This window comes from Tasmannia lanceolata, unplaced genomic scaffold (assembly GCF_043159265.1).
Source record: "Tasmannia lanceolata isolate RefF3 unplaced genomic scaffold, GAP_Taslan_0.1 ptg000015l, whole genome shotgun sequence".
Lineage (NCBI taxonomy): Eukaryota > Viridiplantae > Streptophyta > Magnoliopsida > Canellales > Winteraceae > Tasmannia > Tasmannia lanceolata.
The window spans coordinates 42,814,273-42,840,963 of NW_027518692.1; the positions used below are offsets into that span (position 1 = coordinate 42,814,273).

At 39.3% G+C, this 26,691-nt stretch overlaps 2 protein-coding genes across 2 annotated transcripts; one reads left to right on the top strand and one right to left on the bottom strand.

Annotated features, from left to right (window-relative positions):
* Positions 1 to 125: 125 nt before the first annotated feature.
* LOC143847393 (uncharacterized) lies at positions 126 to 17,270 on the top strand. Its single transcript, XM_077356206.1, has 16 exons — positions 126 to 482; positions 9,447 to 9,541; positions 9,664 to 9,777; positions 10,344 to 10,448; positions 10,582 to 10,653; positions 10,790 to 10,902; positions 11,016 to 11,150; positions 11,275 to 11,343; positions 11,876 to 11,969; positions 12,067 to 12,138; positions 12,227 to 12,327; positions 12,921 to 13,038; positions 13,413 to 13,472; positions 13,587 to 13,697; positions 16,770 to 16,908; positions 17,075 to 17,270. The coding sequence occupies exons 1-15, from the start codon at positions 356 to 358 to the stop codon at positions 16,887 to 16,889; spliced, it is 1,506 nt and encodes a 501-aa protein (XP_077212321.1). The 5' UTR covers positions 126 to 355; the 3' UTR covers positions 16,890 to 16,908; positions 17,075 to 17,270.
* Positions 17,271 to 19,964: 2,694 nt separating this feature from the next.
* Positions 19,965 to 23,911, bottom strand: SDHAF2 (succinate dehydrogenase assembly factor). Its single transcript, XM_077356207.1, has 5 exons — positions 23,747 to 23,911; positions 23,523 to 23,618; positions 23,017 to 23,143; positions 20,453 to 20,521; positions 19,965 to 20,359 (listed from the first exon to the last, which is right to left on the bottom strand). The coding sequence occupies exons 1-5, from the start codon at positions 23,863 to 23,865 to the stop codon at positions 20,216 to 20,218; spliced, it is 555 nt and encodes a 184-aa protein (XP_077212322.1). The 5' UTR covers positions 23,866 to 23,911; the 3' UTR covers positions 19,965 to 20,215.
* Between the last annotated feature and the right edge of the window lie 2,780 nt (positions 23,912 to 26,691).

Genomic DNA, 26,691 nt, shown 5'->3' on the forward strand with positions numbered 1-26,691 from the left:
GTCCCGCGAGCTAAAAAAGGCCACTGTTTTTGTGTGAAAAGTTGTAGAAGGGACTTGGGTTAGATATTAGATATTTACTCTCATTGAATTAATAAAATTAAGAGATAATGATTGTTCTTTTCTGGGTTAGATATTAGATATTTACTCTCATTGAATTAATAAATTTAAGAGATAATAATTGTTCTTTTCTTCTCAAATTTGGCGTTACAAACAGGAAAAGAATAAGGAATTTTGCTCTTATCATGACTTGTTTCCTAAGCATGAAATCAATGCATTCCAAAGAAATACCTTCATTTCATACCTGCAATTTGAACTTTTGAAACCCCTATTTATATCTTACTCTTCTTTCATTTGTATGCTGTGCATCAAAATGGATAATAAGAGGATGAATAAGAAGAGCAAAGAAGTTATTTGCTTAGAGCGGGAGTCTGTGGTTTCTGTTTTGAAACCTAGACTTATCATGCAGCTAACTAATCTCATTGGTATACAGCTTTTATTAGTATTCTTTTTTTTTTTTCCTTTTCTTCTATTTGGGTCGGGTGCTTCTTTTCATGCGGGTGTTCTTGATTTTGTTGAAATGGTAATGGGTCATTTCAGTTTCCCTTTACTGATTCTTTGTTTTCCATCTTATTGATGTTTTGATTCTCTTCTTGAGTTTGAACAGGGTTGTTGCATTTTAAGGCTTTTCAGTTGATTTTTGGTTATGGGTTATGTTTGGTATTATGCCATGTGAGTTTTTGGATCCATTCTCCCTAAATTTCTGTTAATATTCATGATTTTCTTGAATTCGAAATGTTTCTTATCCGGTTGCAATTTTATGGTACATGGGTTTGCTATTCATGATTTTCTTGAATTCGAAATTTCTGAATAGCCTTGTTAGAAGGTGTATTGCATAGCCTATGGGCAGAGTGGTCTTTGTATGTTCTCTTTATATATAAATACTTAAGTAAGGGGGAGAAAACGTGACTTCTTCCTTTTCTCTCTAATCTCTTCTCCTCTCAACATGGTATCAGAGCCCTAAGGGTTTTTGTGCCCTAGGGACCATTGGAGAAGCTCCCCTTCTCCTTCTTCTCTCCTCCCCCCCTCCATCACGCTCCTACCTATCAGCCCAATTTTTTTTTCTTTTTCCGCCTTACTTTCACGCTCCAGGCTTTGAGTTTTTAGTTTTTAGGGTTTTCTTCTCAGCAAACGCTGCAAGTTACTTGCAGACGATTTGATCGACGTCGACTCTTTCTCAGTCTCTCACACAAAGTCTCTTCTTCTTCTCCCTCAGTCTCTCACGCTGCAACTTGCAGACGATTCGATCGATTCTTAAGTTGCTGACGCGACAGCCTCTTCTTCTTCTCTCTCACATACGCAGCCTCTGGCTCCTCCTCCCTCGCTCTCTCTCTCTCTTCCACCCCAATCTCTCTCTCTTTCTTCCCATTTTCACCCTTCCCTTTCTTTCCCTCATTAAAACCTTAATTTTTCCCTACTAATCCCATTTCCTATCCCTCGTGAAACCTTAAATCTCTAACCCTCTTTCTCTCTACGGTCTAAATTTCTTTCGCCCCTCTTTTTCTTCTTCGCTCCGCGACTCCGACCTTTCATCTTCTCCATTTCTGCCTAGATGCCCTATTATGTCTTTTTTTTCTCCTCTCATCCGTCGGAGTCGCGCCACATTCTCTCACCACACATAGTGGTATCTTTATGCCCTAGAGGCCTTCTTATTTCTCTTGTCCCTTACTTTGACGTCGTGTGTTGTCTAGTTCGCCTTCGTTCCTTCTATGGATCCTCCTATTGTAGACAATCCCTCTCTCGGGCAAACATCTTCTTATTCCACCCCTATTTCCACTTCATCGGGTGATGCCTCCTTCCTCCCGATGACCACGGTCAAGCTTGATGGTTCCAATTATATGAATTGGAAAGTGGAGGTGGAAGTTTATCTCAAGGAAGCAGGATTCGTACCCAGAGTTGGGGATTCGCGAATCCCCGAATCGCGAATCCAAATTGTGATTCGATTCGAATCCCCGATTCTTGGGAACCCCGATTCCCACTTTATAGGAACCCCGATTCCCAGGCGATTCCCTGCGAATCCCCAGCGAATCCCAACTCCCCCACGACTCTTAGCGATTCCCCGGCGAATCCCCGACGATTCCCCGGCGAATCCCCGACGATTCCCGGCGAATCCCCGTCGACTCTCTGGCAAACCCACGATTCCAGCTTCCCACCATCCCAGGAGCCTTCGATTCCCGCTTTCGAATCCCGAATCGAATCCCGCTTTCGATTCCCGCCTTGGCAACCTTGGTTTATCTCATTGCCAAAAGGAAGGTCTACACCATACGTTGTGACCCTCCTGCGGTTTTGGATCCCACTTATGAGTAGTGGGAAACGGATGATGCACATATCCGTAGTTTACTCTGGCAGAGTATGATCCCACAGATTTCAGGGACTATGATGCAGCTTCCGACTGCAAAGAGGATTTGGGATCATACTGCGGTTATGTTTTCAGGCGTCGGTAACCTCTCCCGTATTAGTGCCACATATTCTGAGTGGATGCATCTTCAGCGTGGTGACACCCCTCTTTCTACATACTATGGTCAGTTCGTCTCTCACTGTTAGCAGCTCGATATTTTTATACCCTTGACGACAGACTTAGCCGTCGCCACTCGGCAGCGGGATCAGCTTCGAGTTGTTCAGTTTCTCGAGACCTTGGGCCCCGAGTTTATGTTTTTTCGCCAGCAGATTTATGGTTCTGGCACTATGCCTTCCCTCGAGGAGGTCTATCAGCGGGCACAACAGTGTCTAGGTGGAGCCTCTCTTACTCCTGCTGTTTTTGATGGTCATGCTACCACGGCATATGCAGTAGGAGATCGTCCTGCCCGTGGTGGTGGGATGTTTGGCCGAGGCCGTGGCCGTGACTCTAGCCGTGGCGGACGTACCTTGGGTACGGATTTCTCTAGTGGCAGGGGATATGGTGGCCGACATCGTCCATATTGTACACATTGCCGGCGCGAGGGCCACCGTGATGAGACCTGTTATGTGCTACATCCTGAGCGTCGTCCCCCGCCGCCATCTCTATTCGGGCGATCAGCGCACCTTTCTACTCTGGAAGACTCTGATCCTCGAGCATCTTCCTTCGGCTCCAGCCCAGCTGTACCGTCTTTCACTCAGGCCGACTATGATGAGCTCCAGCGCCTACGCTTGGCCGCCCATCCTCCCAGTGCTGGCTTTGCACAGCCAGGTAGCACTCCTGCCTCTCTTCTCAGTAGCTCGAGCTCTTGGATCATTGATTTGGGAGCCTCGAACCATGTGACAGGTACTCTATCATTACTCAGGTCTTTTCACGCTCTTTCCTCTCAGTCTATGACCCTCACTGATGGCCATACTACTCCCATTTCTGGTACAGGGAGTACCTCTCCCTACCCTGGTCTTACCCTCTCCTCTGTGCTTTGTGTTCCCAACTCTCCCTTTAACGTACTTTCAGTCAGTCAGCTCACTAAATATCTTAACTGCTATGTCTCATTTTATCCATCTTATTGCTTATTACAGGATCTTGCGACTGGGAGGACGATTGGTAAAGGACATGAGGTAGATGGGTTGTATCGTCTGGATGGAGGTCCCCCCCGTACCATTTTACACAGTTCTGTCGACGCCTACCAGTGGCACTGCCGCCTTGGTCATCCATGCATTGAGCGCTTACGGCGCACCTCTATAGTTTCTGTTCCTATTCAGTCTTTTCAGTGCGAGGCCTGTGAACTTGGAAAACACCACCATGTGTCTTTTCCCTCTAGGCTTGTTAGTCGGGCATCGCACCCTTTTGCTTTAGTGCACTCTGATGTATGGGGTCCCCTGAGAACTTCTATTTTTAGATATAGATCTTTTGTTGTTTTCATTGATGTCTATTCTCGCATGACTTGGCTGTATTTGCTTCATGATCGTTCTGAGGTTTTCTCTGCTTTTCGTATTTTTCATTATGAGGTTACAAATCAGTTTGATTGTACCCTCAAATGCTTGCGCACAGATAATGCTAGAGAATATTTCTCTACTACCCATGGGTTCCAGGATTTTCTTTCCAGTCGGGGTATTCACCAGTCTTCCTGTGCTCACACCTCTCAGTAGAATGGTGTGGCTGAAAGGAAGATGCGCTCTTTACTTGATGGGGCTCGCTCTCTTCTTATTCAGATGCGAGTTCCCAAGAGCTATTGGGGTGATGCTGTTCTTACTGCATGCCACCTTGCCAACCGGCTTCCATCCTCGGTTCTTGGTGGCTCTTCCCCCTTTGATGTGTTATACCCTGGTCATGACCCCTTTCCTATCACCCCTAGGGTCTTTGGGTGTGTGTGTTTTGTTCACCACCTTGGTCCTGGCTTTGATAAGCTGGACCCTCGGGCTGAACGATGCCTCTTTCTTGGGTACTCCCGTACCCAGAAAGGTTATCACTGTTACAGTCCTCGCCTGTGTCGGTCTTTTGTGTCTGCCGATGTCACATTCTTCGAGTCTGAGTCTTACTTTGTATCTTCTCATGAGACTCCTTCCACAGTTCCTGACTCGGACCTTCCTCTTCCCCTCCCCACCCTTCCGGCTCCTCTCCTATCCCCTCCTGTATTAGTTCATGAGACTATTCCTGTTGGTGATCCCTCCTCTTCACTACAGGCTCCTGAGGCTACTGAGGCTCCTCCTCCCGCTCCTCCGCAGATATATCCTCGTCGGCCGAGATCTACAGCTCATCCTCCTCTGCCTGCGCCATCGTCCTTGCAGCCTGAGATCACACCCCCACTTCTCAGGTACCTCTCTCTCCTACTCTTTCTTCAGATTCTCCCATTGCTTCTCGTACTCGTTCTCACAGTACTGCTCACCCTATTTCCTTTGTTATTTCATATGATTCTCTCACCCCGATGTTTCGGAGTTTTGTTTCCTCTTTGTCCTCTGTTTCTTTGCCACAGTCTTTACCAGCTGCACTTGATCATTCGGGATGACGTGCGGCCATGGATCTTGAGATGGAGGCCCTCCAGGCCAATAAGACATGGGAGTTAGTTCCTCTTCCTCCTGGGGCTCGACCAGTTGGTTGTCGCTGGGTTTATGCCGTCAAACACTTACCTGACGGTACTATTGAGCGCCTTAAGGCGCGGTTGGTGGCAAAAGGCTATACTCAGACCTTTGGTGTTGATTATTTAGAGACTTTTTCGCCGGTCGCTAAGATTCCGTCTGTTCGTGTTCTTCTATCTCTTGCAGTTACACATGACTGGCCTCAGCATCAGTTAAATGTCAAGAATGCCTTTTTACATGGTGAGCTTACTGAGGAGGTGTATATGGAGCAACCTCCTGGGTATGTTGCTCAGGGGGCGATGTCCTCCTCAGTATGTCGGTTGCGGAAGTCTATATACGGTCTCAAGCAGTCTCCTAGAGCCTGGTTTGGACGATTCAGTGATGCTATCATGCACTATGGCATGAAGCAATGTGCAGTTGATCACTCCGTCTTCAGTTCTCATTCCACTACTGGTTGTGTGCTATGATAGTATATGTCGATGACATCATCATTACAGGCAGTGATTCAGAGGGGATACGCAGGTTGAAAACCTTCTTGCAGAACGAGTTTTCAACCAAAGATTTGGGTCGTCTCAGATACTTTCTTGGCATTGAGGTTGCATATTCTACTAGAGGTCTCTCCCTCTCACAGAGGAAATATGTACTAGATCTTCTTGAGGAGACAGGTCACCTTGGAGTGAAACCTGCGTCTGCTCCCATGGACCCAAATGGGAAACTTCTTCCAGAAGAAGGAGATTTATTAGATGACCCTGGCAGATATAGGAGGCTGGTGGGTAAGCTCATATATCTTACAGTCACTCGTCCAGATATATCATTTGCTGTTGGCTCAGTCAGCCAACATATGAGCTCACCCCGTACTTCTCACTGGGCAGCAGTGATTCAGATTCTTCGCTACTTGAAAGAAGCACCAGGGAAAAGACTCGTATTCAAGAAGCATGGTCATACCCGGGTAGAAGGCTTCTGTGATGCAGACTGGGCAGGATCTCCAGCAGATAGGAGATCTACCACTGGATATTGCACCTTTGTTGGTGGCAATCTAGTGTCGTGGAAAAGTAAGAAGCAGGACATAGTCTTCAAGTTGAGTGCCGAATCAGAGTACCGTGCTATGTCTCATACCAGCGGGGAGCTTATTTGGTTACGTTTTCTCCTTTCAGAGATTGGTTTCTCTTCATCTGCTCCAGCTCAGCTGTATTGTGACAATCAAGCTGCAATTCATATAGCTACCAATCCGGTCTTTCATGAGAGAACCAAGCATATAGAGGTTGATTGCCACTTCATTCGCCAAAGGATACAAAGAGGCGAGATTCATGTTTCTTTCACGAGATCTGCTGATCAGTTAGCAGATGTGTTCACAAAGCCCTTAAGCTATACAAAATTGAGTGACATATGTAACAAGCTTGGAATGTACAATATATACATTCCAGCTTGAGGGGGAGTGTTAGAAGGTGTATTGCATAGCCTAAGGGCATAGTGGTCTTTGTATGTTCTCTTTATATATAAATACTAAAGTAAGGGGGAGAAAACGTGACTTCTTCCTTTTCTCTCTAATCTCTTCTCCTCTCAACAAGCCTATTCATGGCTTTCTTGAATTCGAAATGTTTCTTACCAGGTTGCAATTTTGAATTGGTCAATTCTCTAGAATTTGAATTTGATAGTGTAAGGGCATCTTTCACTGTTATATGGATTCTTCCAAATGGGCGAAGAATCCGTGTCGGACACGTCTCGGATTCCAATAGTTCAAGATTCTCTGAGTTATCTGTTGTTTCTGAACACTACTACTACAACTTTACAATTACCATATTTTTTGAGTTTTGCCCATCATAATAATAAGTTTCTTAAATGGAAATAAAATATCATATCTACTTAACCTATTAAAATATTCGATATATTACTTTTTTTTTTTTAACTGTTAAGAATTCATTGAAAGAGAAAGAGCGAGATGGTCAATTACAATGAAAGCAAAGATGAAAAAAAAGAAGGAAAAGTAAAGGATAATAGCATAATCACAAGCAAGGCAAGGACAAATAAAGAGTTCAAGGCGTGAGTAATCCATATAGTACTTGTTATAACCATATTATTATGTAAAAATAAATAAAATTTGAGAATTGATTAAAATATTTTGGCAAATCCATGAATCGTTCCTTTTGAGGTTTGCCGAATCCGACACTCGATACCCGTGTCGGGTTCTGACACTCGTATCCGTTCTAATGCAACATAGGCCTCTTTGGATACCTCAAAAAGTTATTTGCATATAATCTTATATGCAAATGGTTTTGAAGTTAATTATGACTATTTACAAATAAGTGTTAGAATAGTTTTAAAAATGAAATAGTTAATGGCTTCCAAAGAGACCTTAAAGTCCCATTTACAAAAAGTATAAAAATAAAATAATCTTGTTTCCGAATAAGGACGTATTTTAGTGGCGTCCAAATCTTAATTTTATTCTCCATGATCATGTTTGGGTTTACTCACTTCCATGGGGTTATTTGATTTTTGCAGTTTTGCATTTTCCTTTTCAAACACTTTGGTCTTAGAGCGTGACTTTGTCGAAATCAAAATGGTTTCCTACTCTTCTGCATTCTTATATTGATATGGGTTTCGACCACATTTTTTTTTCATTTTTCTTGTTGAATGAGCAAGATTTCTAGCGTTGGAATCTAATGTTTTGAGTTCTTTTTGTTGGAGAAAAAGTAATGGTGGATGTAGTATAGTGAAAAGCATGCAAATGCTTTCCTTAAGACGATATTTGCCCCCACCAGTAGTGTGTGAAGGGAACCTTGAACTCGCCTCCAAGATACAACGAAGCCTGGTTCTCAACCAAGTGCTTGGTGATGTTCTGCACAAAACGGTACCAAACCCGGATCACCTTCGAGTTTGTCTAGTATGTGAGACCCAAGTGTATGTTTTTGCAAAATAACAGTACACTTGACGAAGTTTCAAAAAAGACAGTAGAAAATAATGTTGTAGGGGATTCAAGAGAGTGAGAAATGCTTCTGGAATCTGAAGATTTGGGTTTGACAAAGCAATTTTCGAATTCTGTGTTGAATGGGTGCTTTCTGCTGTTTTTAGTCTCTGGTGTCTATTCTGTTTGTATTATACCTTTACAACATATCTATTCAGAGTGAGTGAGTTTGATTCTGGCCGTTAGAACGCGCCCATCCGCTATTCTACGATCAAGATCGATCCTGGAGTGACTGTTAGCTTGAGTAAAACCTCTCTCCAACCCCGTAACCGCTAGATCAACCATCCACGGTGCGGATTGAACCCTTTGGGCTATTGACTGTTGGGACAGTGGGACACAACCCAACAGTCCTCATCCACTAGCTGTTGGAGAACTAGCTGTTACCCCTGGATCCGACGGTTCGGATCGCACTCGCTCGAGAACTAGTTGTTGGAGCACTCTGGACCGAACCCATGGCCCAACCCGACTGAACCATTCGGTCAGCCAGCCCGACCGACCACCCACGACCAAACCCGATTGAACCATTCGGTCAGTCAGCTCGACCGACCACACCAACTCTGATTGGATGGTCGAGATCGAATCTGAAAAAATTATAGTGCTGCAATTGCTCCTTGCGAAGTGCAAAGCGCACCTAAAAAAGCGCCACTAGCACCCTAACACCCATTGCCTACGCCGCGCGCGTGAGCGGACGGTGCTTTGCACTGTCCCGTGGTTCCACCCTTGGCTAAGACCCAATGTGCAATGAAACAAAGAAGAGATGTGTGTAAGGCTATATAAGCTCATCTCTTTCTTTCTCCACTTCCCATGTGGGACTATTTTTCTCACCACTTCTGTACTCTCGTGTAAAAAAGTAAGTTTTTCCGAAAAGAAGTTTTTCTTTTCAAAAACACGCTTTGAAATTATTTTCCAAATAATATTTTTTTACCAAAAACACAAGATTTTGAAAATCAAAATCTAACACCTGTTCTCCATGAACAGGTTTATATTGGCTTATATTTATTTTCTTTTGCAATTTTGCCGATTCTAATTGATTACAGTGGTCCTCAGCTTGATTTTCTGAAACTGAGATGATTTCTTACATGTTCGTTTTGAATGTAGTATTTTGAATTTCTCTCCTGGTTTGAGCATGACTCTAGCATTTGAATTTGGTATCATGCATTTCTCTTCTCTCTGAAGATGTTATAGACTTTTAGACCGACTTAGGCACAATGTTCTTTTTTTTATTTGATTAGTATTATTATTGTTATTATTTTATTTGCGTATTCTGCATATTTCCTTTCAATCATGTTGGCATTGAGCATGCTTCTCTTGAATTTGAAATGATTTCATAGACGTTCATTCATTTTTTTAATTGACTAGTGTTATAGGCTCTGTTTGGAGATATTGCTTCATATTCTTCATTTTGAATTGACACAGAACTAGAAACATGTCCTTACATTTTTAAGTTGTCATGTAGAACTAGGTTCTGACCGGGCTGAGTTCTTGAAGCTCTGCAAGAGAGTCGAGTATACAATTCGTGCCTGGTATCTTCTGCAGTTCGAGGATCTGATGGTAGGTGATGTCCAAAGTCATCTTTATGGGAAATTTTTATTTTGAGTTCTTACGTGATGATAGTATAAGTTTTTTCTTGCTCAGTGATTAATTTGAATTTGAATATAATCTTGTATTTGTAGCAATTGTACTCTCTCTTCGATCCTGTTCATGGAGGTCAGAAATTGAAGCAGCAAAATATATCTCCAGAAGAGGTTGATGTTCTAGAACAGAATTTCTTGATGTACTTATTTCAGGTCAGTTGGACATTGCATTCTTTTCAACCTCTTTGTAGTAGTATCCGTTGTATTTCTAAGAATTCTTATCCTCGAAGGATGGAACAGATCTGAAGTTGCAATCCATAACTGTATAAATGAACACGAACTTCCAACCAATTGCATTAAAGCACCTGGTTATATTTCCTTTTTCTGTTTCAGAAATAAAACAGTTATAGGTCTCCTGTGTATATTTATCTTGAACCATACTATTTCAAAGCAAATAGGGGTATTGCAAAAGTGAGAAGTTATCCTTGTTAGCGACGCTAGTTGGCTAACTGATCGCATGCTTTCTTTATCTAATTGGAAAATAGGCCAGATATCCTCATAGTTGTGGATTGTATGTAGAAAAAAACTGGAAATGGAAAACCAAGAAAAAGAGCCCTCATCATGCTGTGATCCTGGACTTGACATGCAACGTTTAGATCTTCAATTGATCTTTATTAATCTATCATAGGAAATAACGTCTTTATCTTTTGATCAGCATTCTATTTACTTGGAAAAAATCCATTTTTGATCTTTTATTTTCTTTCTCTTACTCTTTGCAGATGATGGAGAAGAGCAATTTCAAAATAGTGACTGATGATGAAATTGAAGTTGCACGCGCTGGGCAGTATCTCCTAAATCTTCCTATCACAGTAGATGAAAAGAAGGTTTAAATTGGATTTGATACATTTATACGACCTTATGCTTATAATCAGTTTTAGAACTTTTGTGATTAACATTAGTTTTTTTCATGATAATCTTGCATTTACTAAACCTCATCTTTTTTATGGATGGCTGTAGCTTGACAATAAGCTTTTGGCAAGGTATTTTGCAGAGCATCCTCATGAAAACCTCCCAGAATTTTTTGATAAGGTATTGCTTTTCACAATTTTTTTCATGATTATGCAATTGTTTATTTTTTATAGAAAAATTGGATATGATTGATTATCATTTTTATTTTATTTTTTGAAACCTTAGACTAATCTGGGTTCATGGTGTGCATGAGTAGTACATAATTTTTCGTCGGGGCATTGGAATTGATAAAACGGAAGACTACTTTTTCATGGAGAAGTTGGATAGGATCATTGGAAGTATCTGGCAATGGCTCCTCAAAGTCACTAGGTAACATCCTTGGTTGATGGTGTATTGTGAGAGAATTATTAATCCATGTTTTGACAATATGAGACTGTTTCTAAAGTTAAAAGTTAATGGCTTTTGCGGTATGATGCATTCAGACTGCAAAGGATGCTGTCCAAAAAGCCAAGCACACGACATGAAAAAGATCCAAAGAAAACTGATGATATAGTTGTTCAGCCAGAGGAAGAAGACGTATTTGTTGAACGGATTCGACTTGAAAACATGGAATTAAGGTTCTGATTGATGACTGCAATTTGATTATTAATGGCTAATGATATGTTAATATGCATTCAAGATGTCAAATTGGTCATTTTATAATTGGATGCTAGATGACTTGCATATTCTTTGTCCCTGCAGCATGAAAAATCTAATTAACAAGATTAAGATACAAGAGCCAACTTTTAACAGGATGATTGTCGTCTACAGGTACTCTTTTATTTAATTAGTGTTCTTGACAAGCCTGGGGATGCAGAACTAAAATAGGGGCATCCATTGGTATCCGTGTTCAATAATTCAGAGTAAACCAAACTTTTGATTTCCAACTTCAAAGTGAGGTGTTACAAAATAAAATTTGTCTTCTTTTAAAATGGGCTTAGTTGATTTGACTAGAAGTTTGACAGGCATGGGGTTGCAGAATTGAAATAGGGGCATTCATTGCTCAGAAATCAAACTTTTGATTTCCAATTTCAAAGCAACATATTACAAAAGAAAATTTGTCATCTTTAAAAATGGGCCTGGTTTATTCTTGAATCAACATAGTTTTGTTTCGGTACTCCAAGCTTGTCAAAACTGAGTTGATTTGGCCATGTTCCAAGTCAGTCAGTGAGGTTTTGAATATTCCTTGAGGCCATTTTGATATGTCATCTATTATGGAGGATAAAATCATGTGATGTTGATTGGCAAAGAATGGCTTTGGAAGGATGTTCCATTCTTATCCTTGATGGCTGATTACTTTCAGGAAGGCAAGTCCTAGGACCAATACCAATACAGAACGGGGAATTTATGTAAAACATTTCAGAAACATCCCTATGGCTGACATGGAATTAGTTCTGGTGAGTTGTTCAGCAGCACTTTCAGTTGAAGGAATAATTTTCTTTAAGTAGTTTCTATTTTATTTAATAACTGACTTCAGATTGGTTACTTTTATAGCCAGAAAAGAAAAATCCCAGTTTGACACCGATGGACTGGGTTCAATTTCTTGTTTCTGCTGTCGTTGGGCTGGTCAGTCTTTGATATCCTTAAGTTTTATAAATGTGATATTTTTTCTATTTTCATTTAAATTAAGTTTACTCTGTCACTTTCTCTTCAGGCCGCCCTTATTAGTTCGCTTGAAAGGCCTAAAGCTGATTTTTGGGTAGTTATAGCTATCCTTTCTGGATTGGTTGGTTACTGTGCTAAAATCTATTTCACGTAAGTCTTGTTCCGAATGGAACTTTGAATTTGCCTTTAATTTGCTAGTTTTTCTGCATTAGTTTTTGTGCAATAACTTTGTAGCACGCAGACTTCCCTTTTGCAAAATATATCTATAATTTAGAGATTATTTGTCAAGGTGGTGGGATTTCATACCATTCATTTAACCCTACTATGTGCATGGAATCATATTCTGATTGCCAAGTCCTTGTATGCTGATCCAGAAAGCCCAGGGTCCGGGTTATGTCCCCTGTGGTTTTGGAGGTCCATATTGGTTGTATTATTTTGTATCACCATGGTTCTTCTCAAGTTTGGTCCTCTTATTGAAAGTGTGTAGGCTCAATGTAGCTGAGCTGGTAATGGTGCTCTTCCTTTCCCCTGATCTCACACATTTGTTCCTTCACAGCCAAGCGAATTGACTTGTCTGGGCCTTGATATGATTTCTTCTTTTTCGTTTTGGTGACTTCTTTCTCTGTGGAGGATCAAATTTCATTTAACACAAGGATGTGATGGCTTTTTTCCGTCTATTCTATAGTCTTTAATTTTCAACCCTTGTTGCTAACATGTTTAAGTTCTTTTCAATTTCTATGTAGGTTTCAGCAAAACATGACAGGGTACCAGAACCTAATCATGCAGTCAATGTATGACAAACAACTGGATAGTGGGATGGGCACACTTCTTCACCTGTGCAATGATGTGATTCAACAGGAAGTAGGTCCCAAGCTAGGAAGTTTTGTTGCTATATGGTACTGTTTATAGCAGTTACAAGATTTAAACAACTCAAAAAATCGACTGGGATTCAGTGAGAGGTTGAATCGATGTTGACTTCATACGCGGTTGACTACTCAATTAATTTTTTCTGGTTTCAAATCTTATGATATGATTTCTTAGCTTTTGATGCTTGATTGCAATTTTTGGGTGCTTCATCCAATTTTTAGAATTTTGAGAAAGAAGTCAACCATCTTAACTTGATCGCAGTCTTGATCAAGTTGACTCAATTTGATGAGTTTCTTGACTGTTTGCAACTTTTTAAACACTCTTCATGTATGGCAATTGTGCTGATTACTTACGATTCAATTGTGCAGGTCAAGGAGGTGATCATCTCATTCTTTATTTTGATGAAGAAGGGAAAAGCTACTAGACAGGTATGAATTTTAAAGAAATAACATATAATCTTTAATTGTTTCATCATATCCGTTACTGAAGTTGAAATTTGATTTGGATGGAAGTTTGAAGAATGTTAGCTTCTATATTTATAGGATCTTGATCATCGATGTGAAGAACTCATTAAAGAGGAATTTAACGAGACATGCAATTTTGATGTGGATGATGCCGTCCAAAAGTTAGAGAAGCTAGGCATAGTTCAGAGGGTGAGTTTCTACCTTGATATATCTTATTCACTTTGTTCTAGGTATCCTACCAATGTTTGATATCTGCAGGTATCCATTTCTTATATAAATCACATAAAGTAATTTTCATTAATTTGATTCGTGATTTCACAATGTGACGGAAGCATCAAATTATATATATATATATATATATATATATATATATATATACATACATGTATATGAGAAAAGGGTTGCTGCGCTCGAGCACAGAAACAGGGGGGTGGGGCCATTGGGGGGGGTGATTCTAAGCATTCATTTGGAAGGCCCCATCATGGATGGGGGGCCTACCAAAAATCAGCTCCATTGGATCACCAATGGGTGTCCATTGGTGGGGCCAAAAATTGACAGATACTGTTTGTCCACAAATCTGCCCATTTTTGGCCCCACAAATGGACACCCTAAGGTGATCCAATGGAGCTGATTTTTGGTGGACACCCTACCCATGAAAGGGCCCATCAAATGAATGCTTTGGATCCCACCCAAATTGTGGCCCCACCCTGTTTCTGTGCTCGAGCGCAGCAAATGCATGCTCAATATATAACATGCATGCTCAATATATATATATATATATATATATATATATATATATATATATATATATATATATATATATATATATATATATATATATTGAGCATGCATTTCTTGCGTTCGAGCACAGAAATAGGGTGGGGCGACATTTTGGGTGGGATCCAAAGCATTCATTTGATGGGCCCTGTCATGGGCAAAAATCAGCTCCATTGGATCACCTTAGGGTGTCAAAAAATGGACAGATTTGTGGACAAACAGTATCTGTCAAGCTGATTTTTGGTAGGCCCCCCATCCATGATGGGGCCTTCCAAATGAATGCTTAGAATCACCCCCCCAATGGCCCCACCCCCCTGTTTCTGTGCTCGAGCACAGCAACCCTTTTCTCTTATATATTATCCATGTATGTCCTAGAAACTATAAATTGGAGGGATTGACCCTTATGAACTAGATCCTCCTAGTTGCAGGGACTCCCACTTTGAACCATTGATAACTAACCTGTATTCATCTCTGTTTCTGCTCCTACCCTGCTCATGCCTATGCTTTTGGCTTATAAGCATTGCAAATTGTATAATCTTTGGAGGAATAAAATTTATTTGAAAAATAGGATAGTGGGAAAATGAACAACCCAATCAGCCCATTGAAAAGATTTCACTATTTTTTCTTCTTTTCTTTCCCCCATTATTTTTCTTCCTCGAACTACATTTCCTCCCACCTTGTCATATGTGTACATGAATCAGGCTTTTAGTTTCCTGACTTACGCTCCCACTCTAGCTGCATGCCTAGGAACTTTCATGTGTGCCTTACCAAGTGTTTTGGTCTCCACACACACACAACAACTATCGAATGGTTATGGCATAAAAGGGTCTTGCATAAAGCAAAGCCGTCAAGAATTGTGAGTAGAAACTTCTGGGCCTGTCAAAATGGTTTTGAAATCCTGGATGTTTGGAATCTTAGTCTTTCAATAATGTCTCACTTAGGGCCCGTTTGGATACCCCTTGGATTTGGATTTGGAGGTGATTTCCAAAATCCATGGATTTGAAATCAAGAATTTTAAAATTCACAAATTTAAATAATACCATTTGGATGACCACGTATAGATGTGGATTTCAAATCTAAATTATTATTTTTTTGTTTGGATGCTCTTTGGATTTGAATTTGAAATCTAGCAAAACCAAAAAGCCCTAAAATACTTGATATAGGGGCATTTCAGCCATTTTCCATGATCCAGAGGTATTCTAGTCATTTTACCTTATATGAGGGTATTTTGATCATTTTTTGTCATAAGGGTGGTTTAGTCATTTTCCATGACTCAGGGTATTTGGTAATTTTCACCCGGTATAGGTGTATTCCGGTCATTTTGCATGATCCGGGGGTATTCTAGTCATTTTACCTAATATGGCGTATTTTTATCATTTTTAACTCATGAGGGTGTTTTTAGTCATTTTAGTCATTTTTCATGAGCCATAGGTCATTTTTACTTGATATAGGGGTATTTTGATAATTTTCGATAATCTTGTTGTATTTTAGTCATTTTACCCTATATGAGGTCATTTTGATCATTTTTATGTCATAAGGGTATTTTAGTCATTTTGCACGACTCGGGGTTATTTTGTCATTTTTACCAGTATAGGGGTATTTCTAGTCATTTTACCTAATATGGCGTATTTTTATCTCATGATGGTATTTTTAGTCATTTTAGTCATTTTTATGAGCCATGGGTCATTTTTACTTGATCTAGGGGCATTTTAGTAATTTTTCATGATATTGGGGTATTCTAGTCATTTTACCCTGTATGAGGTTATTTTGATCATTTTTATGTCATAAGGGTATTTTAGTCATTTTGCACGACTCGGGGTATTTCGGTCATTTTGCCTGACTCAGGGATTTTCTAGTCATTTTACCTAATACGATGTACTTTGATCAGTTTTTAATGTCATGTGGGTACTTAAGTCATTTAACACTTTTTTGGTCATTTTAGCCCCTTACGGGTTAGATTTAGATTTATAAATAACCTCTGGCAGAAAGGATTTATAAATCCAAAAAATTACACTAACATGAGGAATTTGTAAATCTTGTGGATTTCATTGAAATCCAAATCCAGATGTCATAAAGGCTTGCCAAACGCCGAATTTGGATTTAAAAATCCAAATTCACTTTCAAATCCAAATCCAAGGGGTATCCAAACGGGCCCTTCGGGAAATGAAAAGAATTGTGTGCCGGTGGTAATTCCGTGCTATGTGAATCTTGAATTGCCGTAGTCGATAAACTTGTATCCCTAAATTCATATCCGTTGGAAATATCTTGCAATTTTCAAAAACTTTTCTTTCCAGATCTAGGATTAGCTAGCCTTTGGAATGAGAACTTCTTTGAAGTATTTACCAATTATTTACCATGGGCTTGTGAACTCATGACACTGGATATCGATGAAGTGGTTACCAATTATTTACCACGGGCTTGTGAACTCATGACACTGGATATCGATTCCTTATTATCTTCACTTGCATAAATCTATGGATTCAGGATTCTCTTGGAAGAATTTCTTGTGTGGGGTTGAAGCGTGCCAATGAGATCATAGGTACCACTACAGAAGAACTGGTGTTGATAGCAAAACAAACACCAAAACAAGGTGCTGCTGGTTGATACTAGTTTTCAGAAAAGGGTAAGCTTTTTTGTCTCAGCTATTGTCTAGGTTATTTAAACCTCACATACATTAGAAGATATTCGCTTAGTGATATATAATGCGGGTACTATCATTCACGTCTAATGATGGTTTTCTTTGGACTATTTCTCCATTAGAAGATGATCAGTTAGCGATTTTTTTGCAGGCACTATCTTTCACGAGTAAGCATGGTTTTCTTTGGATTATTTTCTGTTTGCAGCTCATACAATGTAATTCCAGTCATCGACTCCCGTAACATTCTTTTGTTTCTATATTTGTAATTGTGAGATTCTCAGCATGTACATAAGATGTTTTAGTTACTGGATAAATCTGAATAAATGCATGTATTGTTGATATTGACATTTTGCCTCGTACATTTTTTTTCTAATGAGAAAATGTGGTCTACAGGAGTTTTATTAAGGAGTATGCTGATTCCTGCATTTGACCACTTCCTTCTTTTCCGTAGATAAAATTTAGTATGGAATTGTTAGACGAGAGAGACAAACAACATAAGTTTCTATTCATTTTGTTTTGATTATGTAATGAGAATAAACAAAGCAATAACTTGTGATTTAATGGGAACCATCATCCATGAACAATCTTAGTTAAGATGGTGACTCTTAAGCTTTCCCAACCATTCATTTATCTTTCTTCAAAAACAAACTTGACCCATTGTAAATGATATGGTTGTTAATAGCTCCAGAAAAGAAACAGAACCACCTGAAGGATTATACCATAGATTTAGCTTAACAAGAACCAAGTATGTTTGGTAGAGTCACTTGGGAGAAAAGAAACACCGAGGCATACAAAATGGGTAGAATATATCATAACAGCATTACAGTGAAAAACCCATCAACCTTCTCATAGCTCTCTCCAGCACCAAAGTTTCCTGTGTACTTTCAGAAATTACATACTTAGGTTGGGAGAGTTCTTTTCCTCCTCTTCAAAACAGTACTCAGAGGCTTGAAATCAGATATATATCTACACGACTTTGGAGAAAAATGATAGGACATCTAAAATGAATTCATGGTAGAACAAGGAACAGAGAATTAAATTGAAATCTGATGTAATTAGAGAAAAAAAAAATTAAATCAAGAACACAATATAAACCTATACTGTACCCAATATAATTTTACTTAAGAAAGAGAAATTTGAAAAAAAAAAAAAACCCATGATATAACAAAAAGAGGAAAAGAAAGAAGAGGAGAAGTGAGCAAAGAGTTCCGAAAACTTGGGCTCAGGATCCATGTTGCTAGATGCTCAAGCTCAATCTGCCCCAAGATCTGAGTCAACCATCTTCCCTTCTGTTTTAAGTACTGTTCTTTGGCAACAGATGCACCCTGTCAACTCTGGACATGACAGGTGAGTCTCAACTGGACTCACTGGTTACGAAAAACCCAGTTGAATCATCTGAGTAGAAGACCCAATGCACGGGCCTCACGGTCCTCTTGGTGACAACGTACTAATACCATATGAAAGAGACCATCTCCCATGCATTGCAGAGGAACCCATGATCATACTCCTTTGTGGAGTCTAATGTGTATAAGAAAGAAGTGTCACTGTTCCATGCGAGATCGTAGAGCTTCTTTCGGAGCTGGTTTGTACGATGTTGAAGGTCCTGACATTGGGCCAGTTATACAAGAGACACAATTATCTGAATGGGAGAAATTCTATGGTTCCTGCCCGTGAAGGCCCTATTGGCTTCACAAATTCTAGGGAAGCCGAGGCCCGCACACTCTATCGGGGGAGTTGACCATGTTCATGAACCCGATGGAGGGCAGTTTGGAAGTGGAAATCAACTCTTCTAACATTGTGAAGTGGGCTAAAGGAATCAATGATGGTCCATTCAGAAGCACCCAATTTTGGGGATCGGGTGCTTCTCCTGATTCTTTTTTGAGGGGCACTCACTCCTCTCCGAAGTGCACTTGTAATCCACGTTTTCATTAATGAAACTTAATAGTGATACCTATTTCGGAAAAAAAGAATCTCCTTGTTTTAAGCAGATTTGACAAAGTTCTCTAGTGTGCATTTTTTCTGTTCTAGTCTAGTTTTTATATGGTGTATGCCCAAGTGATCAGGTTGCGAACATTAAATTCAAGGAGGTTGTGCACTACTGAAGCATCTTCTTTTGTTTTGACCTATTTGTCCCAATTGATGATAATGGCCTTATTACTTCTCCAAATGTACTGGCCTTCTGCCTTTCGCCTTCCTGCAAACACCACCATCAACATATTGAGCAGCTGCTTCGGAACTTCTTATGGGTTGAGTCTTATCTCCATATGAAGATCCATTCCATCGGTTGGGTTTCTATTTGCAGGCCTAAAGACGGTGGCCTCTCTCAGAGGACAGTTGTAGTTTCTCATTTAAAATAAACTCTGAGGTGGTAGAACATCGAAAGGTCATATAATACATCTTGTGATGCCATTCCAAAAAACAAAAGAAGAAAAAACTTAGGGCAAGAGATGCATCATGAAGGCAAGAAGGCCTGCTCGTACTTGGATTACTTTATCTCTATGAAGAAACTGCTTCCTCGAACAGGTAGATTTTCATCCAATCTTTTTGTTAGATATTATCCAGTGTTGGGACTTCTTCCCCAAAAGAATGGAAAGACATGTGCCTCCACCCGTGTATCAGCTTTCGTTTGGACTGATTTCTCCGAGAGTTAACACTCTTGATGACCTCAAGTAATTCAGGTGAGCTATGTCTAAAAGCAAGAATCATCCAACCATCTATTCATTTATTGCAATATTGCCTAAGCCATATGGACAGCCATTCTCAGGTGCATTGGGGTGGAATGGGTCCTCTGAAAAGGCATGGGTAGCCCGTTTAGTGACTGGAAGAAAAAAAAGGAGGAAAAGAAGCAAGCTCATGTGGATCATTGCCCCCATTCACAATCATTGGGGGAATCTGGAACGAATGCAATGTATTACCATAAGATAAACCATACTCTATCTTGCATTTACTCAATAAAATTTTCTTCAAATATAAATGAAGTTGAACAGTGCACAATTTTCCATGGGATTCAGATTGTAAATTGCAAGATTTTAAGAACACTGTTAAAGTCCAATAAACATGTATTTATTTATAATTTTATATCATAATCTATAATAATTACACACCATTTTGCTGAGGACCAACAAATCCAGAAACACTGTTTTGTTATGAGCCCAAGTTCAAACTGGCCGTCAGATATGACCCTCAGTTGAATCATGCATAGTCGATATTTATGAAGAAGAATATCCTTTTATTCATAACAGATACAGAATAAAACTTCCATTAAACATTATCTTTAGAAGTGCTTCTAAGGCTACTGGTTCCCGAATCGAGGGCCATCCAACCCCCTTCTATCGTCCCATCCTCTTACCCATGGCTGCCCGGGCATAGCTCGTGTCTCTGGGGCAGCATGGCTGTTAAGGTTGTGCATAACCTTGGCTTGGACAGCTGAGAAGACCTACACGAACGAATAGTGTATAACAAACAAAGCCTGAGCAAGAAAAGAGAAGATAAAAATATATGATTAAATTTGATCTTTGAATATTTTTACCGGATTACTGCCAACAGCTTCCGGCGGTTGCTCCTGGCCGGTGAGCCACTTCCACAAGTCAGGGTTTTCCTGCCGCAACAAGGAGAAGCAAATTATGAAGTAAGAACAGAGAAAATGAATTATATAGATAAATCGGCATGGTAACACAAAACAACCACTGGATTTTTATCAGGTTATACAAGTAACACTCCAAATATTCATAACTCTTCTATGCGGCAAACATTAAGAAGAAGAAACCAATATCGAATCTGAACCTACCTAATGGTAACAAACAATGCAAAACCTAATTTTATATTGCAATCTGTAAAGAGAAACCCTGACTCATGAATGGGTGCTTCGTGTTCAGAAAAGAAGGAAATGTCTAAGAAATAAGGCAAGATGCAAACACCCTGTAAATATTCATGTCCATTCATGTTTCTGAGAAATACAACAAAAACTTGAACCCCGCCATAGAAACTCCAGCTAATCTTTAAAAGATGAAGATATATCCAAACTGAGGAGGAGCAACCAGAATATGAAGTCATATGTTCTAGATTCTAAAATGATTTTAAGTTCTTACAAAAGGCATAATTTCAAAACTCCCCTGTGTCATCGTGGACTCCCCCAATCCGACTCCCTTTTGCCTTGGCCGCGTTCTACATTTTGCCTTACAAAGTCAATAAAAAATTAAAAACTCCTTTTGACTCTCTCGAGTCATGACCGCGTCAACCGAGTAGACTACCTTTTGCCTTGGCCACATTCCGCATTTTGCTTACAAAGTCATTAAAAACTTTTTGACTCTCCCCAGTTATGACTGCGTCAATCGAGTACTCAGCCATTTCAATTGAGTACTCGACCGCGTAATTGCTAAGTTGATTAGGATTTTCTTTGGCCGCGTTTGCCCAGCACCTGTGTCTTGAAACACTGGTTTTAAAACTCCCCCGAGTTATCGTGGACCTCCCTCCCCCCTGAGCTGACTCCCTTAACGTTAGCCACATTCCGCATTTTGCTGTCATGACCCATGTCGTGCTGAGTCGACGAGGATTTTCTTCAGCCGCGTTCCACGCCGTATCCGCATTTTGAAACACTAACAAAATGTCCAAACTATTTGTAGTTTGATTGTTCCAAACCACGAGTCCAAACTTCATCCAAAATCCCAAACTGTCTCAACTCAACTAAGCCTTTGTCCCAAAACTAGTTGGGGTCGGCAAAATCCCAGACTGTCTAATTAACTAAAAAGCGTTGAAAACTGAAGCAAGTTTCTTGTGGATGAATTTCGGAAAAAATCTAATAAAGCTACTTAGAACAATAAGTCAAATCTCTTGAAATCCAACACGTGAAGCAAAAAAGTTCAACAAATGAGAGAATTTCTAAGGCCATGCACTGTTTTTTTTTTTTTTTTGAAATGGAGGCCATGAACTGTTATATCCCCATCTTTCCCAGAATTGTCTCCAGTACACATAATTCACGAGTCACAAATCATAACTGATTAAAACCATCAAATCAAACCCATTCTTTTACTGATTAAAAATTTGATGTTCACATACGGTATTACCAGGCAAAATTGGAATACATTGAAACATCGGAAAAGCTTTATCAATCCCAAAGGGACAAATAGTAAGCAAGCCATAATCACACACATGATTATCCTCTAACCATAATCATATAATTATATAAATAAGTATCCACTATCCAGACCAGTGTTTAAAAAGGCGGATGTGGGTCAAAATGCGGCCAAGAAAAATCCTGGTCGACTCAGCGCGGACGTGGCCAAGAACGCAGTTGACGCGGCTGAGTACTCAGTTGACGTAGTCATAACTCGGGAGAGTCAAAGGAGTTTTCATTGACTCAGTAAGGCAAAATGTGGAATGCGGTGGCAAAATGTGGAATGCGACCAAGGGAAAAGGGAGTCGACTCATGGGAGTCCATGATGAAGCAGGGGAGTTTTAAAACTATGATCCAGACATAGCAAGACCGGTCCAACTTTTATACAATATGCTTCCCCATGGATGTGAGAAGCCTACAGAAGGGTCTGGTGTGAGAATAATAAAAAAGCACAATGAGGTTCGATCCCAGCTTACCTAGCAAAAAAATAATTAAAAAACACAATAAACGAGACCATCCTCTAAAGAAGAAAACACTGCACCAAACTCCATGACATATGAAACAAATCATCTCTCAATCACAATGAACCAGAGGGAAGCCAGAGCACCAAAAAAAAAAGCACAATAAAAGAGACCATCCTCTTGAACCCCCCCTTTCTGCTGGCAGAATTGAGCAGCCTCAAATTCCTGGATATTGTCTGATTTTTTTTTAAAAGCTATAGCTACAAAAGTGAATATCCAAAACCAGCGCATAACCACAAAGGTTCTTCTAAAAATCCATCACATATCATATCAAATCAAGCCAATGCTCAAAGAGGAAACATGTAAGAATCACAAACACTTTTGAATAACAATGCTTGACTACAAACAGAATCCTAGACAAAATAGATTACAGAGACTGAGAACATCAAAGACTACTAATTAAAGCCATTATAAGTCTGTTAATCTAAACAATTAAAAATCTAAAGGCTTATCATTTACCAGATCTAAAACATCCACAAGAGCTTTAATTCCCGTCTCGTCCATAGTCCGAATATGCTCCTCCACCCAATTACCCAAAACCAAATCCAATTCTAGAAATCCTCGCTGTTTGCTCCGATACAGCAATCTATAGGAAAGAAATTTAGGGTTTCAATGAAGAAATTCCTCTAAGGCCCTGTTTGGATTCCAGGAATTTTCTGGAAAAAGGTTGAAAAAGAAAAACTTTTTCAAATTTTCATGATTTTCCATTGCTTGATTACATATGCAACAAAAAAGTAACTTTATATACAGGGACCTTTAATTTAGAATGATAACCCTAAAATTTATCATTTGTCTCTAAATTGTGGCAACAAAAAAATTCCTGGGAAAAACTTTTCCTCAGGAAACATTTTTCTTGCAATCCAAACAGAGCCTAAACAAAAAGTCCCAAATCAGAAATCGATTTAAGAGAGAGAGAGAGAGAGAGAGAGAGAGAGAGAGAGAGAGAGAGAGAGAGAGAGAGAGACCTGTTACAAAGACGCCTTTTGCTTTCTTCGTTTGAAAGATCAAAGTTCATCGATCCTCGATCAGAAGAAAAACGAGAAATTGAACCAAGAATCTGTCTGAAAATCAAAGAAATGTTGAAAACAAAAAATAAGAATCAAGGTTTCAAAGAAATCTATCCAAAAATGAAAAAAAAAACAGATTTAAAAAAAATCTTGAAATGCTAAGGAGAAAAGGAGACAAAAACCGGAATTGTGTTTTTGGTAGGTGTTTAGAGACGGTGACGGAGGTCTGATTCGCCATGATCGGAGAAATTAGGGTTAGGGTTTGTTGGAGTCGGAGCAGAGCCCTCCTTAGGTTCGCCATTGGAGCAAAAAACCGAGACAAAATCTGTTTTGTTTCCTACTTTCCTTTTCACCTGTGTATTTATAGATTTGGAAAACACTTTCAAAACGGAATTCCGTCTTCAATATAAAGACAATGGTGGAAATGACCGTGGATTTTGGTCATTTTGACTGTATTTATTATGTCTCATGCGAATTCGAGCTCCTTTCTTATCTTTTGTAAACGTGGCACGAATGATCGATCCCCTTCTTTTTGAACAAAACGGATTCCCGTTTTGCTAGAGGATTTTTTAACAAAACGGATCCCCTTCTTAAAATATTGTTACTGATATTTGCACTACCTTGTTTTGATAATGACACATACTCACTTTGTCTTTTTTTTTTTCCGAGTAAGCTTGCCTGCCACGTAGCCTACACCATTGAGCTACAACCCCTTGCATTTTAGTATTTAACCAGCTATCGAAAGCTATTACAATTCTCAAAAAGCTCTCACCAGCTGATTAGAAAAGGAAAAGACAAGGCAAGTTTGTGCCATTATTAAAACTCGGTAGTGCAGATATCAGTGCCTAAATAAAATAAATATATTTATATAAGCACCAATCATTGTATTCAAGTACAAAACCCACTAGCTCAACAGCTCCTAAAATGATTAAAAAAAATTGGACTTTTAACTTAAATTATGAAAAAGGGTTGTATTGGCTAAATTCTGAGAAAGGGTGAAACGCATCACAAGACATGTTTTAAGACAAGAATGCCCTTTACTTGCTTTTCCCTCCGCCTTTTTGAAAAATGGATCCCAATGGATTTCAAAAACCCTATTCACATTTTTTAGCTTCTTCTTCCTCACGTCAAGTGTTGAAAGTCCATTGCCTTTGGCAAAACTCCATTGTACAGCCCCCTTTTAGGATGAATTCAGCCCATATTTTTCAGATGGACTATACAACCCAACCGTGGGATGATCCAAACCGCCTAATTGATGGGCCACAACGTAAATAGGTTGTGCCCAAAAAATCATTTCCATAGGATGATTCTAACCATCCGATCTAAAGAGGGACTCAGATTATGGAAACTTCTATAGATTGGACGGTTGGGATCATCTATGGAAGTAATTTTTGGGGCACAACCTATTTACGTTGTGGCCCATCAATTGTGCGGTTCGGATCATCCTATGGTGTGGGATGTACATTCCATTTTAAAAAATCCGAGGTGAAATTAGCACTGCCCTTCTAGAAATTGTGTTCAATTACAAAAATATGCTTGGCTTTTGACTTGGTGGTAGGGAAGGCCTATTGTTTCTCCATGAGAAAGAATTTTTATATGGTGTAAACTTGTATACTCCATAATTTTTCAAAAAGTAATGTGCTGGTCACACCATAGGATGATCCAAACCGTCCAATAGATGGGCCATAGTGCAAATAGGTTGTGCCCAAAAAATTCCTTTCCATAGGGTGATCCTAGCCCTCCAATCCATAGAGGAAATTCGGATTATGGAAACCTCTGTAGATTGAAAGGCGAGGATCAGTATATGAAAAATATACTAAAAACTTTAAACAACATTTCATGTTATGTACTTTTGTTTGGATAAAAATTGTCCATCATCTCGAGTTTATTTCCATTTTCTCTTGATCCCTAACATTAAGTGCTAACTATGTACAATATAATTATATAAGTCGGACTTAGGACACTTTGATGGATGGTCCCACTCGATTCAGAATAGATTGTGACCCGGACTCAGAAACTAAGATCTGAAAAGCACTCCAAAAATGATAATGGATCTAATGAAATACTATTAGAATGTATGAACCACTATTTATACCTTAGAACCACTATTTATACCTCAAAATTATTACACAGTGATAAATAGTGGTTCCGAGGTATAAATAGTGGTTCTCGCTGTATAATTAGTGGTTCTGAATGTTTAAACCACTATGTATACACTCATTCTCACTTTTTATAGTGATTTTGACTGTAATTGTGGTTCCTAAGAATCTTGAAACCACAATTAGTGCTTGGAAGGATTTAATTATTGTTCCTTTCATCTAAATGTTGTTCTAAGTGTTTAAACCACTGTTTATAAATTAATGACAACTTTGAGACCCAATGAAATACTATTAGAATGTATGAACCAATATTTATACCTCGGAACCACTACATAGTGGTAAATAGTGGTTCCTAGTTATATTAAATGGTTCTGAGTGTTTAAACTCCTATTTAGATACCCATTCTCACTTTTTATAGTGGTTTTGACTGCATAACTTTTTATTATCACTATTTATACTCTCGGAATCACTATATAGTGGTTCAAAGGTTTACATAGTGGTTAGGACGATATAAATAGATTATATAAGTGTTTAAATAGTGCTTCTGATCTTCTACATAGGGACATCAATGTATTTCCACATTCAGGACCGCTATTCATACCATTGGAACCACTACTTAATGGTTGCGAGGACTAAATACTTATTCCCACATATGAACGGTGGTTCCGAGAACTAAATATTCGTTCTACACATTTAAATAGTGGTTCTGATTGTATATAGACAGGAGTTTCAACCAGGTTTTACTCTAAACAGAAACATAGAGGGCGAGAGAGAGAGAGAGAGAGAGAGAGAGAGAGAGAGAGAGAGAGAGAGATGATGATGATGATGATGATGACGACAATACACCATAGCATTGTAAAGAGAATGATTACAGTAACAAATCCTTAAGAAAACCATAACAAATCCCTAACAAATAAAGATGATGATGACAATGCATCATATCATTGTAAAGAACATGTTAAACCTAAGCAAATGTATGACAATGGACCTACTAGAGAACCTTAGGTTTCATAGCCAAAGAAAATAAA